We start from the raw sequence: 12,866 nt of genomic DNA on the forward strand, positions 1-12,866 counted from the left end.
CATGAAGTCCTGAGCTGGACCTGTGAGTCTAACCTTGGCATGTATGTTGAAGTCACCCAGGACCATCAACCTGGGGAATTGCAACACCAATGCCGAGACCAGCTCCACCAGCTCAGGGAGGGAGACTGTTGGGCAGCGGGGTGGACAGTACACCAACAGAATCCCCACTCTGTCTCCATGACCCAACACCATGCACACACACTCAAACTGGAGGTGTTAGGGACAGAGTACCTGACAAGCGAGATGGATTCCCTGCAGACAATTGCGACCCCACCTCCCCGTCCCCTGGATCTAGGCTGCTGGAGTGCCACAAAACCTGGTGGGCAGAGCTGGGAGAAACCTACTCCGCCTTGGTCATTTAGCCACGTTTCAGTAATACAAGCAAGGTCAGCGCATTCATCCAGGATTAAGTCCTGAATTAAAGTGGTTTTATTAGTTACTGACCTTGCATTCATCAGCAGGACAATAAGATCCAGGGAGTTCCCAGCATAGCTACCAGTGTCCCAAGGGTTGGAAGGGGGACCAGAAGGGATGCAAGCATGAAGATGTCTTATATCCCTTTCCCTGTAACGGCCAGTATGCCTCCCACCGCTACTACGTCCCCTGCCCAATATTACCTCAATGGCAGGCCCCCGACTACTCCTACCCCTGCACATGTTAAAATGAATGAATGAATGAATGAATGAAACTTTATTTTTACCCTGCTCTTTTTCCAAACTGGAACTCAGGGCGGCTTACAAATAAAACTACATGTAGTTAAAAACATACAAAAATATACAATTAAGATACAATTAAACTATACGCAACCTTAAAACCATGAAACAGGCACTTAAAATACTAAAAAACAATTTAGAATAATACAAATAACAGCATAAAACAATAAACAAACCTTGTAGAGCCCAATCCTAAACACTTTCTATCTCAAAAACCTGTTGGAATAAAAAAGTCTTTACTTGCCGACAGAAGGATGGCAAGGAGGGGCCATTCATGCCTGCCTATTGAGAAAGCCCTATCTCGCATCCCCACCAATCGCACTTGCGAAGGTGTTGGGACTGAGAGAAGGGCCTCTCCTGAAGATCTCAGGGCCCGGGCAGGCTCATATAGGGAGATACGGTCTGACAGATAGCCTGGACCTAAGCCATATAGGGCTTTATAGGTCATCACCAGCACTTTGAATTGTGACCAGAAACAGACTGGCAGCCAGTGGAGCTGTTGCAGCAGGGGAGTTGTATGGTCCCTGTAACCAGCCCCAGTTAACACTCTGGCTGCAGCTCTTTATACCAGTTTAAGTTTTCGAACAGTCTTCAAAGGCAGCCCCACGTAGAGCGCGTTACAGTAATCTAAACGGGATGTAACTAAGGCATGCATCACCATAGTCAAATCAGGCGTTTCCAGGAATGGGCGCTCTATTACCTTGCCCAGAAATGGAATGTTGGAGACTGGCCGATAATTTCCCATTATGGAGGGATCCAGGGAGGGCTTTTTCAACAAAGGCCTTACAACTGCCTCTTTTAGGCACATTGGGATTCTTCCTTGTTGTAAAGAGGCATTAAAAGAAACCTGACATTGGGGGGGGGAGCCTTGTCTAGAGGTGGCTCTTATAAAAGGGAGCTCTCTTCCCCACCCTCTGGCAGTTGTCTTCTCCCTTGCTAGCCCCAACTGGCTTCGGCTGGCACCAAGGCCTTGCAGGGAGTAGCAGCTGACACCCGAGGAAGCCTGCAGATGGAGTTTTGCAGGAGGCCACAGCAGCTGGTGTAGGTCCTGCTAGGATTCTCTCGCCTTCCTCACGGCTTGCCTTGGCTAGAGGTGGCTCTTACGAAGCCATTTATTCTAAAGACACCACAACCTCCAGTAACCTTCATTCCAAGGAAACCAAGCCCTGCCTACGTGCTAGAACCTCTGGAGTTTCTCACCACTCGGAGATTGGGGTGCATGTATCAATATGATAAGAAGAAGAAGAAATGAGTCCCCAGTGATGGTTTGTGTTAAAGGTGATTCGGGGTCTGAAAAGGCTGAAGGCCGCTGATTTACAGAACAATGTAAGCAGACAGAAAGGGGGAACTGAAAGCAGGGTTCAGTCACCCTCTCAACTGGCTTCTCCCAAGTAATTTTTCTTTTGGTGGAACTTTTTTATTTGACTTATCCCTCACTAATGAAAAACCTGCTGGAGGAAAGACTCCTTGATTCTGCCTCTTGGTTTGCCCTTTGGTTCTGACCATTGGTGTGTTCCACAGTTCCTGGCTCACCTCAGACAAAAGTACCATTCCAAGGATGCCTTTATGTTCGTGCCCCTTTAAAACATTGGTTGGGCTAGTGCAATAGGATTTCTCCCCCTCCTCCCCTTGTGCGTGCTTTGCACTGTCCCCAGATCTGCTCTGGAGGGTTGGGGGGAACCCCAAAGAACAGATGGGGGCATGAGGAGCGAGAAGGGGAGGGAGAACATTCCATTGCACTAGGAGAACATTCGCCTTACCACTATGCTTCCCTACAACCCATTGCTTCACCTGCTCCCAAACAAAAAGTAGAAAAGATTCTTAGTCTTGCTGCCCATCTGCAAGACGGCCAAGGAGAAACCTCTCTTAAGTTTCTGAATTGGATGCTCACAGACTCTTAAAAAACCAGTCTGCAGCTATGTTGGGGGAGTTCTTTTGTTTCTTCATTAAAAGAATCCAGGTCTCTTGCCCCTGAAATGAAAAAAACACCACCACCCTACAACAGTAATACAGTCTTTCTCCACCCATCAGCCGTGTGCTGATAGAGAACTTTAGCTATCATGCTGTGGCATTCTGAACTAATCCTCCTTCCTAAGAAAACTTTGATAGATTTCAGCTTCCTTTTATTTCCCACCTAATAGTGGTCATTGTGGCACAAAATAATGTTGGAGGTTCTGGGGTAAGAAAAAAGTGCTATTAAAGTAAGCTTTATTGATCTCTGTTGCAGGAGGTCTTATCACAGCTGACACCATCTGCGGCTGCAAAAATGGCTTTTAACCAACCATAGAATAGTTAGCACATTTAAGTGAAGATGGGCTTTTCTTCTTTTTTCCCTTTTTTTCTAAAGAATAAAATGCAACAAACCTATCCTGGTGTGAAATTATAGATTCAAACGATTTGATATTTATTTCTTTGAAGTTCATACATTTAAGTATTCATTTTCTCCCTCATCTTATTTTGATTTCTGAGGCTTCTTAAAATGAAATAAAAAAGGTAAGGATGGGAAGAACTGAAAGTTAATACCAGCTTATTGCAAACACATGGGATGCTTAGGTTAGGATGAAAAGGGTGAGCATATGGGACTTTTTCAAGGCTGCACTGTACCATATGGCACATTATATCTGGTGCATTGCATTATACTTCAATATTCTCCATTTAAATAGGGTGCTAGATTTGCGATAGGATGTCTTTGCTCTTCTGGTTTCCCAAGAAGTTGTCTTGCCATAACTCTGATTTACATTCTGCCAGGATCACAGGCTTTTTGAGAGGGGTTGGTATTCAACACTTATGATGCACCTTTAGCACTTACGATGCATATTTTAGGCACTATGCAAATGACGGAGGGGACATAGTGATCTGTCCAGGTCTGTCCAGGCTGCCTGGAAACTGTATATAGATGCTATAGAAGAAAGGTGAGATACAAATGAAAATAAGCAAGCAAGACGGGGAGGATGGCTGGGTGAAAGTAGATCATGGTTCACTGATAGATCATTGATCAGTTTCTGGTGGATCACCCATTACCTATTTGTTTCTGAGTGCCCTGCAAAAAATGCTGAAATAAGTAGATCTTGATTTGATCCACCATGCTGCTTTTGTGAAGCCAGAGTCTGCACTATTAAACATGTCTCTGGGGACTTGCATGTGTGTGCACTTCATAAGTGGTCCTTGAACAAGCTTGTGATAGGGAGAGATATTTTATGTGGGTCAACCATGTGCCATCCTGGGCACGTGTCTAATGGAGTTTAGCATCCAGGCATTCACACCCACACCAACGTTTCAAGTTGAATGCTGAAGCACAGGATTTATTAAAGAGGGGTGGGGAATCTACAGTTTTTGAATATACTGTACCGCATTGTTTAGTGTGTCATTGAAGGGAAATTCAATGACACACTAAACAATGCGGTACAGTATATTCAAAAACACAAATCCACTCATGCCACCTACCTAATACCCTATTACATTCACAACCCTAACGTGGGGAATAAATTCTCAGGTGAGAAAGTGAGTGAGAGAGAGTGTCATGGGCCCTGTTCCTAGAGTGCTCAGGAGGAGGAAGACGTCTCGGATCCTGGGGAGAGACCTAGTGGGTTGCAGCAGGAGGGGGCTGAAACAGGAGGAGGCTTCAGCACTTTAGACAGTGATAGCTTCACCCCTGTAGTTCCAGTTACAACTGAAGAAACACTACCTGACAATGAGCCAGCCCCTTTCTCTCTCCTCAGCCCTCCCTTCTCATCTGAGCTGCCGCCACTTGCACCTCCTCTCAAGGAGGAGGAATTGGAGGCTCAAGCAGAAGCAGTGTCTGAGCAGGATCTCGATGAAGTGCTGCTATCACCAATGACCCGCAGGCAGATGCGCAGGCACTTGCAGATAGTGCCAGCTTTTCCATTTGTCCATGGGTGTGCTCTCTTATACATGCAGCCCCATTCAGAGAAATTTTCCCCACACAAATCAAGAGCTCTGACTGTCCTTAAAGGGTCTCCAGGCATGTGTCTAATTGCTTCAATAATGTCTTACTTTGAGTAGTGATACCTACTTATGCTATGTAGAGATGCAGAATTCTGTGTAATCTGTAATCTGATCTATGAAATGCTCTAAATGGAGATTTCACATTAAACGTAACGCAGAAGAACACGCCAGTGAGTCTGAATCCAGCAGAGTTGGCCAGGGAAGAAAGAGAGGAGAGAGTGCACTTTGGTAACAAGAGCACGGGAAAAGAGGCGGGAGTATTCCCATTTGGCATGAGACTCCAGATTGCTTTTTAAGATGTTTTTAAAGCTTTTTTTTAAAAAAGACGTTTTTAAATATGTTTTGTTTTAATGTTTTTAAAGATGTTTTGTTTTAATGTTTTTAAAGATGTTTTGTTTTAATATATTTTAAAGTCTGTTTTTAAGATGTTTTAGAGTGTTTTTAGCGTTCTGTTTGCCTCCCTGGGCTCCTTCTGGGAGGAAGGGTGGGATATTATTATTATTATTATTTAAAATAATAATAATAAGACAGGGAAAGGGTTGATACTTTACAGTATTTATCTAGTGCTCAGAGGAGCTCTTGCAGCTGTATATGAATCGCAATGTTGTGTGTGTGTAGGTGTGTGTTGAAACCAGTACCAGGCACCCAGACCAGGGATTCAATGCCTTAGATTCCTGTGTAATTTCAGCTCCTTGCAGTTGCTCTGAGTTGCAGTTGCTCTGAGGCAATAGAATTCCCTTTCTTGGAGCCTCCTGGTCTCATGTCTTGTGCCCTGATGTTCCTTGCAGAGAAGAATGGTGTGTGTTTATGTGTGTGTGTATGAGAAAGAAGAATCGAGCCTTGAGCTAGAATCTACCCTTTTTCTAGGAGTTTGCTCTCATAGGAGTGAATGGCAGAAAGGGATAGGGTGGGCTTCCTTCCCAAAATTCCTTTGGAGCTCCAGGGGTGAGATTACTATCATGCCTCACAGATCTGCAATTATCAGAGTGGTTTCAATCCCTTGTCCCATGGAACCCTGGGAACTGTAGCTCTGAGAGGGGAATAGGGGTCTCCTAACAATGCTCAGCACCCTTAACAAACTACAGTTCCCAGGATTCTTTGGGGGAAGCCATGTCTGTTTTAAAGTGATATACTGCTTTAAATGTATAGTGCAAATGTGACCTGTTGTTACACTTCAGCAGCTACACCTGCACTGGTTGTCACATCTAGGATAGGGAGGAGTAAAGACTAGGGTTCCTACAAGAGTGGTATGCAGAAGAGTCCTGGCAGCACATTCCCATGTTCTAATGGTGTCTGTTGGATGAGAGTCACCAACTTTTTAGGGCCCATGGAAAAATTTGCAAACCAGAGAAATGGTTATGGGCCCCACCAACCCACCCTGGGCCCCACTGACCCACCCCTCACAGTGAAGTGCACATTACAACTGATTCTATTACCTATGACAGAATACTTATTTCAAGCTGAACTTCATTGGGGGCAGGGAGAGAACACTGTGAGGGCCAGGGAAGGCCTTTGTGTGCCTGTGGATGCCACGTTGGTGATTCCTGCCATAGTCATAAGTCTGTGGAATCCAGTTTAGAGGTTGACCGATTCATTCAGCTGCCATGCCGTGCCGAGTCATGCAACTTTTTTCGCTTTTCATGAACCAGAAGGCCACAGATCTTGCCTAGCAGGACAAATCTCTAGACGAGCTTAATGAGACAGATGACAAGTCGTTATTGTGGACATGAAAGTTCCCCAATAAAGGTTGAATTTCTGCTCAAAAGTCTATTAGGACACTTTATGCCCTTCTCTTTCATAACCTTCAAAGCCTTCCATAAAAAATGTGTTTACAGCTGCATCAGATGATGAAGTCAGATTTTAAGGTGGTTTTTTTTAAAAAAAAGATTTTATAGTGTTTTCCTCTGTATTTTTCTTCCATATTTTGTTACTTTGAATGCAAACAAGGATGAAGCTAAATATGGGTCATAACCAGAAGGTCTGTCTTAAAAGGTGACATGCTGAAATTTTTACTTTCCCTTAATGAAATAAGACGTTACTTTCTCAAAGATAGATGGCTTACATTTGAACCATATAATCAACATGAAGGTCATAAATTCCAGTCCTCTGCATCAAGGTAAGATGCACTGTACTGAAACATTCCTAAGAATATTAGAAGAGCCCTGCTGGATCAAAGCAAAAGGCCTGTAAACTCTTATCCACAGTAGACAATAGGACATGAGGGCACATGCCTTCTCCCACTATTGTTTGTTTGTTTATTTAGTAAATTGAACACATTTGTACCCCACTTTTCGAGGAACCTTCTTTACAAAGCTGCTGTATCTAATGTTTAAAACAAATGTTATGATTTATAAAATGAAAGATAAATATAGAAGTAAATTTAACACATTTATACCCCACTTTTCGAGAAATCTTCTTTACAAAGCTGCTGTATCTAATGTTTAAAACAAATGTTACGATTTATAAAATGAAAGATAAATATAGAAGTAAATCTAACACATTTATACCCCACTTTTCGAGAAATCTTCTTTACAAAGCTGCTGTATCTAATGTTTAAAACAAATGTTATGATTTATAAAATGAAACATAAATATAGAAGTAAATTTAACACATTTATACCCTACTTTTCTAGGAACCTTCCTTACAAAGCTGCTGTATCTAATGTTTAAAACAAATGTTATGATTTATAAAATGAAACATAAATATAGAAGTAAATTTAACACATTTATACCCTACTTTGAGAAATCTTCTTTACAAAGCTGCTGCATCTAATGTTTAAAACAAATATTATGATTTATAAAATGAAAGATAAATATAGAAGTAAATTTAACACATTTATACCCCACTTTTCGAGAAATCTTCTTTACAAAGCTGCTGTATCTAATGTTTAAAACAAACGTTATGATTTATAAAATGAAACATAAATATAGAAGTAAATTTAACACATTTATACCCCACTTTTCAAGGAACCTTCCTTACAAAACTGCTGTATCTAATGTTTAAAACAAATGTTATGATTTATAAAATGAAACAAACATAGAAGTAAATTTAACACATTTATACCCCACTTTTTGAGAAATCTTTACAAAGCTGCTGTATCTAATGTTTAAAACAAATGTTATGATTTATAAAATGAAAGATAAATATAGAAGTAAATTTAACACATTTATACCCCACTTTTCAAGAAATCTTCTTTACAAAGCTGCTGTATCTAATGTTTAAAACAAATGTTATGATTTATAAAATGAAACATAAATACAGAAGATAAATTCATTCCATAAATTAATCTAATGAATCATCTTTAAAGGTAGCCCCACATGTACAGTGCAATATGGTAGTCTAGTCTGGATGTGATAAGGCAAGATCAGACTTCTCTAGACAGAACCACAGCATACCACCCAAAGCTGGGGGGGGGGAACACACTCTTGGCCACCGCAGCTACTTGGATTTACCCAGAGAGTGACCAGGTTTCTCTAGCATCTGGTATTCAGAGGCATACTCTCTCTGATCCTGGAGGTAGCATTAGAGTTGTATTCAGCTGATGTGTCCTGTCAGTGCAAGGATCTATGTGTGGGCAACCCGACTTTTCTCCTCCCCCACATGTGCCCTGCTCCCCACCAAATCTGATCCAGATAGTTGTGAGAAACCCTAAAACAGATTTAGGGGGCACACGGGGAGGAGGAGGATAGAATGCTGTGTCGTGCAAGGAGAAATCCTCACACTGACAGAACTTTCACGTAGCTCTATGACCAGAGTCAGATACCCATTCAGCTATTGATTTTAATATATATACCATTTATTTTTCAGAAGAAATTCAAGGTGACAGCTATGAAGCTCAGTGAGAAGCTGAGGGCCACTCAATATCTTTCAGACTAAACTACCATGTAGGGCTGCTGTGAACATAAAATGGGATAACTAGATATGCTGCTCCTTGGAGGACAGGTGAACTACTGATGTGATTTTAAAAAAAAAAACAGAATCAGTCCTGTTTCAGAATGCTCAGGGTGGAAAACATTAAAGCTTAATAGAAAAACTTTAAAAAGATAAGATTACTTTACAATATTTACAAAAATATTCCATGCAGATATCTAATTCAATCCACTAAGGTAGGGGTTGCCAATGTGGCATTCACAGGAGCCAGTGTGCTCACCAGAACCACATATGGTGCCCATGAAAGGTCTCAGAAAATATCCCCTCAAAAAACCATAATGTACGAGACACTGTTTTATCTTCCTGCTCAGCTTCTGTTTGCACTGGCTTGGCCTCTCCTACATGGAACACAGACTCTTAAACATCTCATTGGGTGCAAGGATTGGATCCCTACCCTTGTTTTCATTCAGAGAACAGGAGAGGTATAAAGAGTTTCCCTCTCTGAGCGAGTGTTGTGGCGGCTGATGTAAGTGCCTTTTCCCAATTGATTTGGGGGGGGGGCTGAATGTCCATACCATTTTGTGGTCCTGTCCTTTTTTCTGCTGTTTAAGATGTGGCAGCCATTTTGTGCTATGCCAAACCCCCACGGTAACCATTTTGTGACCCATGGCACTTTCTCAAAATTCCAAATGTGCCCACTGGTCCAAAAAGGTTAACAACTCTTGCACTAAACTGAGGTCAAATAAAAAAATTCTTGTATCACTTCCAGAAAAGAACCTTTGGCCTAACTCTAGAAAAGCCTTCCAAAGGCAGACAGCAGCCACCAAGCACACCTGTCTGTATGTCATTATCAAATATTTGCACACTTACATAGAACTTTCTATGGTCCCCCATTCAAGGGATTCATCATGTTCGCATCTGCTTAACTTTACCTTATTACTGTATCAGGTACTCCTAGACCAGAGGTTCTCAAACTGTGGTCTGAGTACAATCCACATTCCCCCTTGTCTCACTTTCTTTTCTTCTAAATCTTTGTTTTGGGACGTGGAAGATTACTGGATATGAAAAGTCCCCTCTACCAGGAGAAGGGTTGCCAGGTTCTTGGCCTGAGACTGATCCTGTATCATTAGGAGAAGAGAAAGTCAGCCAAGTGCAGGTGTTCTTGCAACTCTGTAAGGGGAAAAATCACAAGGTGGAATTCTCCCTCCCCCCTCTACAACTTTTAAAGATACAGAAGACCTCTTGGTTGTCAGGCCTGGTCTCCAAGAGGTCTTCTGTATCTTTAAAAGTTGTGCAGGGGGAAGGGAGAATTCCGCCTTGTGGTTTTTCCCATTACAGAGTTGCAAGAACACCTGCACTTGGCTGACCTTCTCTTCTCCTAAAGATACAGGATCAGTCTCAGGCCATGGACCTGGCCAGGAGGTGGAGTGGTAGTAACCTCTTTTTCCCAACCCTGCAACTCTAGCTGTGGTAACTGCAGAAAGTAGGCAGTCTGTATCTCCCTCCTCACCATTGGTGTCTGTTCTGGTGGGCCTTCCTGCCCTTTCTCTCTTCCAGGGTTTGTGTGTGCCAAGGCAGTCGTGGAGTCGAGTCAAACAAGTAAAGGCTTGACAAACAGCAGTCTTCCTTTCTGAGAACTGCCAGTGTTCCCCTCTTACATCCTTCCCCGGTGTTTTCTGGCCCCCTTTAGTGCACTGCCAGCCCTCCCCAAAGTGGAAGTATTCCTCCTCAGCAGGCTGGACATTCTTAGTATGAGAGAGAGAGAAGGAAAAAACACAAGAGATTTCAAGGCTGAGAGCTTTGGCTATGGGGCGGTATATAAGTGCAATAAACAAACAAACAAACAAACAAACAAATGAATAAACCAACCATGATGCTTACTTGCGAATAAGTGCCATAGAACACTGTTAGGCTTCCTTTTGAGTAAAGGTACATGGGATTTTAAGACTGCAGTCCTATGCACATCTACTATTGATCTCTGTGCGGCTTACTTCTGAGTAAATATGCATGGAATTGGCTGCATGATGAGGTTTGGGAAGAAAAAGACAAAACTGAGACTATTTGGGGTATGGAGAGGGCAAGGGAGGAGAAGAGAAAATACTGACAGATTTTATGTGATTTTTTGTAGATAATTTATTTATTTTATTTATTTGGTTGCATTTATATACCGCCTTTAGCAAATAGCTCTCAGGGCGGTAAACAGCATAGGGTAAAATACATACATGGCAATAATAAAATCACAAAAACATATATGACATACAAACAAATACAGTTAAACAGAAAATAAAAATAAAGACTGAAGGATACAACTTGTTCAAGAAGAACAGAAGGAATAAAAAGGGAGGTGGAGTTGCGCTATATGTTAATAATATATATCCCTACATGGAAATACAGGAAGATGAGCTTGGTAGCTCTAGCGAGAGTATCTGGATTAAAATTAATGGGGCAAGTAGCAGAGCTTGGAAAAGTCACCTCCCCGAACCACATCTCCCATCAGCCCCAGCCAGCACCATGCTGCTGTGGCTGATGGGAGCTGCAGTTCAAAAAAGTAACCTTTCCAAGCTCTGGCAAGTAGTAAAAGGAATGTGGTGCTTGGAGTCTACTACCGACCACCCAATCAAGGAGAAGATGAGAATGTAACTTTTGAAAAGCAAATTGCCCTGGGCCCAGTGCTCTTTAACATTTTTATTAACAACTTGGATGAGAAGGTACAAAGCATCCTTTTCAAATTTGCAGATGATACAAAGTTGGGGGGCATAGCTAATACCGTGGAAGACAGAAAGAAAATTCAAAGGGACCTTGATAGGCTGGAGCACTGGGCGGAAAACAACAGAATGAAATTCAACAGGGATAAATGCAAAGTTCTACACTTAGGGGAAAAAACCCAAATGCAGTTATAAGATGGGGAATACTTGGCTCAGCAGTACGACATGTGAGAAGGATCTTGGAATTGTCGTTGATCACAAGCTGAATATGAACCAACAGTGTGATGTGGCAGGAAAGCTATTAATTGGAGTATTTGGATAGACATGATGTCCAGAACAAATCATAACAGCATCAAATATGGCTGATTCCACCTTGCCATTCTTTTCTGTCATGACATCCCATTGGCCTGTGGTAGGGAAATCTGGACGTTTCCTAATATTGCTCACAAGAGTCTTAAACTTTATGTATTTAACAAGATCAAAGTGCTTGGCGTACATCTGGATATATTCTTGAAGCTTGGTATTGTGCATATAGTTTGGGAAATCTTCTGGGAAAGGAAAGTCGGGATAGCACATCATTTCTTTGCAAGAGTTGGTGAACACAGAGTGGTAAATGCTGGCTCTGCCATCCTCTGCAGATTCCGTGAACCTCCAAAGTCCCCCAATGCCATCACTCCTCTCAAAGCAGGTAGGTTCCAGTCCTTCATCTAGGCAGCATTTGATGGATGCCAGTCCACTCACTCCAGCGCCAATAATAGCTACTCTTTTTACCATGGTCACCTCTGCCACTTTACATGAGGTAGATATGATGCCTGCATAATGGAGATAATGGAGATAACATCTGTGGAGTGCTTTGACTACAAGCCTTTCCAACCGTGTCCCACCCTTACACAGATGACTTGCTGTTTGCAACCAATGCCAACCACACAAAGAAATTGCTCAGCACTTTCCTCCCAGTTTTGTTCCATTTCCATTCCTTGAATTAAATATTCATATTGATTTTATTTTTATTGCTTATTTTACTTCTTATATATTGTATTACAATTTAAATTCCATAGAATTCAGTACAACAAAATACAATAGAAGCAATAAAAATACAATTAAAAATCATACAGCATCTAGCACAATGCATCTCAATTGCTACAATAGGCAGAAAAATCTTTGTGGTCCACCAAGACCTTTGGTAGTGCTCAAGTGATCCATGGAAAATAGTGTTTGGAAATGCCTGTTCCAGACTATCCATTTATGCTTGATACCCACAGGGAAGCCAATCAGGACCATTCTGAGTTCATCACACTTCTCTGAACAGTCCTCAAAGGCTAGCCTCTAGCACCTCACAGGTAGTCAAATTCAAATAGCACTAATGATAGTGGTGCTCATTTGCTAGGTCCAAATCCAATAATCCAAGGGCTGAATCACACAGTTATGTCTGACGCAGTAAAGTCTTCACCCAGTGACTTATTTATTTATTTAGTATATTTGTATGCTACTTTTCATCACCAGGTGACCTCAAAGCGGCTGCCATAGAAAGAATAAAACAATATAAGAAAAACAATTCAGAACACAATAATAAAAAAACCTACAACAGTATCAATAAATATCACCACAAAAT

The 12,866-nt window shown here is 41.8% G+C and overlaps 1 protein-coding gene across 1 annotated transcript in view; it reads right to left on the minus strand.

Moving 5' to 3' along the window:
- The window catches only part of LOC133384149 (flavin-containing monooxygenase 3-like), a 52,799-nt gene extending 40,733 nt beyond the window's left edge, over positions 1-12,066 (minus strand). Inside the window, exon 1 of the mRNA XM_061626072.1 lies at positions 11,533-12,066. Coding sequence (XP_061482056.1) covers positions 11,533-12,028 — 496 coding nt within the window. The 5' untranslated portion in view covers positions 12,029-12,066. The remainder of the gene's footprint in view (positions 1-11,532) is intronic.
- Positions 12,067-12,866: the final 800 nt, after the last annotated feature.

The sequence above is a fragment of the Rhineura floridana genome, chromosome 4 (assembly GCF_030035675.1).
Source record: "Rhineura floridana isolate rRhiFlo1 chromosome 4, rRhiFlo1.hap2, whole genome shotgun sequence".
In the NCBI taxonomy this organism is placed as follows: Eukaryota; Metazoa; Chordata; class Lepidosauria; order Squamata; family Rhineuridae; genus Rhineura; species Rhineura floridana.